This window comes from Symsagittifera roscoffensis, chromosome 1, assembly GCF_963678635.1.
Source record: "Symsagittifera roscoffensis chromosome 1, txSymRosc1.1, whole genome shotgun sequence".
Taxonomy (NCBI): domain Eukaryota; kingdom Metazoa; phylum Xenacoelomorpha; order Acoela; family Convolutidae; genus Symsagittifera; species Symsagittifera roscoffensis.
This window is the reverse complement of record NC_087062.1, coordinates 85299894-85303761: the sequence shown is the minus strand read 5'-3', so window position 1 is coordinate 85303761 and position 3868 is coordinate 85299894. Positions and strand designations below refer to the sequence as shown.

Genomic DNA, 3868 nt, shown 5'->3' with positions numbered 1-3868 from the left:
AGCAAAGACGAAAGTTTTTCATTTTTACGTTTTTCCAAGTCGAGCGTATCGGTGTGAAATAACATTAGTTTTTTTTTATTTGAACTCGGGAAGTCGATACCTCCAATGGGGTATAAAAATTTTTTGTCGAAAACTATTATTTCGATCGGCGAAAATTGACTGAATAAAAAAACCACACCGAGCATAAATATTCCGTTTTCTTCGAAAAACGGAACAATAACTTATTCTTCACATTGGACTTGTTTTGAGACTAAATACAATCGCTGCGTAATCACTAAGCCTAAGAATACAGATAAAACAGTGTATCTATTTAAGGGATTCTTAACTATTTAAATTAGAGTAATAATTCAACTCCAATCATCTACTCGGCGAAAAATAATTTCAAGTTAAATCTTTTATATTTGAGCTCAGCTCTAAGGGGTGCCGGACATCAAGCCGACGGCACTTCAAACCGAATCATAAAATTAGGGACTTCAAGCCGAAAATTGTCTCTCCAAGTCATGAAATATGATTAATTTGAAAATTTTTTCGAAGAATTTCTCAATTTCATGATCTTTATTCGGTAATTATTAGCGTTTTCATTAAATTTAAGCCTCCAAATGATGTTTAGGAAAGTTGAAGAATAAAACACGGTTGAAGGTAATTTTCTTGTCTATAATTTATGCATTTCAAAAACCGGCTGATATTATTAACGGATGCCAATCCCAAGTGATTCATTGTCAAAAATAACGCTTATTATGGAGTAAAATAGCCTATGATTTTGACAAGCAACGTTTTACAGATGAAAAAATAATGATTTGAGGTGCTTGTAAAGTTTAATTTTCGGCCTGAAGTCCCTTCGGCTTGAAATCCCGTCGGCTTGTTGTCCTAGACCCAGCTCTAAGATGATCATAAACATAAAATGTGAAACGAGAAAACACAATTAATTTGATCATATAAAATGGTCTGAAAATGAAATATGAATCAGGCGTTTCTGTTCATTCTTCAAAATTTGAAACGATAAAAAGGATAGCCGTTTGCTGTGCAAATTAGCACAGAATGTTCCGACCATACTTTTCAAAAATTACAAGTGATTCCTTTTTTAATTATTGTCCTTTTTTGCGAGTGGTACAAAAAAAGATCTGAACGAAAGTCATAGTAAAATTGGCAAATTGGACAACAATTGCTCTTTGAAATGACAGGACAAACGAAAAAGCATTATAAAAATGTCTTGTTTTTTTTCATTTCCAAGAAGGCGCTAAGAAAAACTATGAAACAAAATTTTACTGGAGCAAAGCTAAAGTTTCACGGCTTATCCTTTTCAAACAATCCTGCTCGCTTACAGTACGGCTTACTGCTCAAAAACTAAAATAATTTGGACCAGTTTTCTCTCGAAATTGGGACAATTTTTTGAGAATTTTATAATGCCGTTTGAATCAAAACCTAATGGGCTTTGACAGGATATATCACTCAATCTATTCCGATGATAATTTGTAGCAGGCCCCTGATTTTGCGTGGAAAACACACAAAAAAAAACACCCGGAAACAAAGTTCCTCCCCATTTTCAATGGTCGGAACAAAAACATGGAAGCACAAACTATTTCAAAATTTCTTCCAATTCCCAACAAGGTATTACAGTTTTATATTTTATCATTAAAAAGTGCCTTGTAAAAATGTTATTAATGTAATACAATTTTGTAGACAAGGTGTGCATAAAAAAAACTAGTTTTGCCAGCTTGTCTGCGGTATCAATGATGGCAACTCTTCGATCGGAGATAGTTGAAGAAGAACATCAAGGGCAGTCTCACATTCGTTTCAAACAGTCTAAAATAAGCAAAAAAATTAAACCAGAAGTTTCAACCATCTCCTAATTTGTTATGCTCAATTGACAATTGATACCAACTGAAAAACAATTATAGTAATGTTTTTACTTAGAGCTAAACCGTTCATTACTTTCTTAATTTCCACCACTTTAACGCCAGAAAAAGCAAAAATATGATTTTGTAATGCCAACAAAACATCAAAAAAACTAATATCTGAAGGTAGCCAGGAGTGTTATTTGTAATGCCAACACCAAAAAAAGTCAAAAGCAAATATTTTTAGAAACTAATTATTGAAGGTAGCCAGTTTTTTCAGATTCAGGAGAGTAATCTAAGGGCAACTTAACTGACACAAAACTTAAGCGCCTATCTTTATAGAAGGAAACAAATTTCAAATAAGAAACAACTGATATGTTGAATGAAAATAGTAGTTTTGTAAGTTTGAAACCCGGAAAAACACTTACGCTCTCTCAAAATAAAAATTCTTTAATTTTATCATATGGGATTTTTTTGAATAAAATCTACATACGATTTAGTTTCGGCATCCAAAAAGTTCTCGATTCCATAAAGTTGCTCAATCAGTCTGTTGACCATGTAAATTACCACCACTAAATCGCACTCGCTGATTCCACGTGGACTATGTTTCGAACCGGCGGCCCTGGAATTTCCTTGACCTCTGGCCTTTGGTAGAGTTTTGACACGTGACGCTTGTTGTGCAATCAAAGTGGACTTTTTAGGACTACACGACAGATGGTTCGAACGCAGCGACGATTGTGAATTGCGCTGAGAAGGATGCGAGTTGCTTGAAAGAAGATACTCGATGTCAAATCGAACCTAAAAATCATCTGATGACCAGTAAAAGTCACAGCTTTGCAGATTATGTTTTTAGTTGACTTATTTGCTGTAGCCTTTTTTCAGATAGGAGCATCGAAAATTCAGAATGTACGCAAATTCAGAATGCACGCGAATTCAGAATGTATGTAGATAGCAAGATTTTGATAAAATACATGGAGGAAAAAATGACTAATCTAACCTTCCAAAATAACTTCCAAATTTTTTTTAAAATATTATTTGAACTAAAGGGTCTTTACGAGCTTCAAAAATTGGCTGAATTTGGAGACGTTAATCTAAAATTGAAATGACGTTATAACGAGCAGCCGTTTTAGGAAAGGAGCAGATGCGGTATTCGAACCCTGACCACCCAAAGGGTCCCTCTTTGGTACTGTTTCGGGATACCCATTTATTCTAAGGGCACCTATTGCCTCCAATATACACCAAATTCGATCTGGACTAACAAACCCGTTAACCTTGAAAAATTTTAGTAAACTTTTAATTGTGAAAAAAATTAGTTAGCAAAAACGAAAGTTTAAGTTGTTCTAGATGACAGAATTTTTGATAGAGCCTGATTCCAAAACGCAGCATAGGCATTTGACTTATTAGATTTTATTAGTGCAGATTAGGAATCACTAAAACTGACTTGTTGGGGGTCTTGTGATAACATGCAAAACTACAGACAAGGTTGATGAAAATGATATTCAGATTACACAACAAGTTAAGCATCATCTACAACACTTACCACTAGAGTTAAATTATGTAATCGTCCACTAAAAAAAGAACTATGTTCAATAGGTTAAATAAATCCACCTTTTTAGGCACCAGAAAAATTGTACACTTTACTAGACAATTTTGTAAGCGGAATCCAAAATAGAGAAGGGACTGCTTTTAGCGATTCCAAAATGGAGCCTTCTTTTCTTTGATGAAGTACATTGTCTGATTTGGTATACCATTTGGGCAAAGTTCTCTAAAAGACTAAATAAATTGTCCCATTTAAAAAACCGATGTTGGCGGTAGAACTTCAGATTATAGTGTAAAGTACCTTTTTTCGCTCTGTTCCTGATGACGAAGCACTTTCACATTTGCTTTGGTCAGATCTTGAGCCATCCATGGACTTCATTTTGGAAGCCTTCGGTGCTGCGTATTCGTCTACTACTTGTTTCACAGGATTCGTAATCGGAACCTCAACACGAGGTGCTACTACCCGCTTGGGTTCCAGAGTCGGACCTCCTTTA

At 34.7% G+C, this 3868-nt stretch overlaps 1 protein-coding gene across 1 annotated transcript; it reads right to left on the bottom strand.

Moving 5' to 3' along the window:
• Window positions 1-1694: 1694 nt before the first annotated feature.
• LOC134840320 (uncharacterized) lies at window positions 1695-3586 on the bottom strand. Its single transcript, XM_063856085.1, has 4 exons — window positions 3477-3586; window positions 3376-3403; window positions 2329-2633; window positions 1695-1803 (listed from the first exon to the last, which is right to left on the bottom strand). Exons 1-4 carry the CDS (start codon window positions 3584-3586, stop codon window positions 1728-1730), a joined length of 519 nt encoding a protein of 172 aa, XP_063712155.1. The 3' UTR covers window positions 1695-1727.
• Between the last annotated feature and the right edge of the window lie 282 nt (window positions 3587-3868).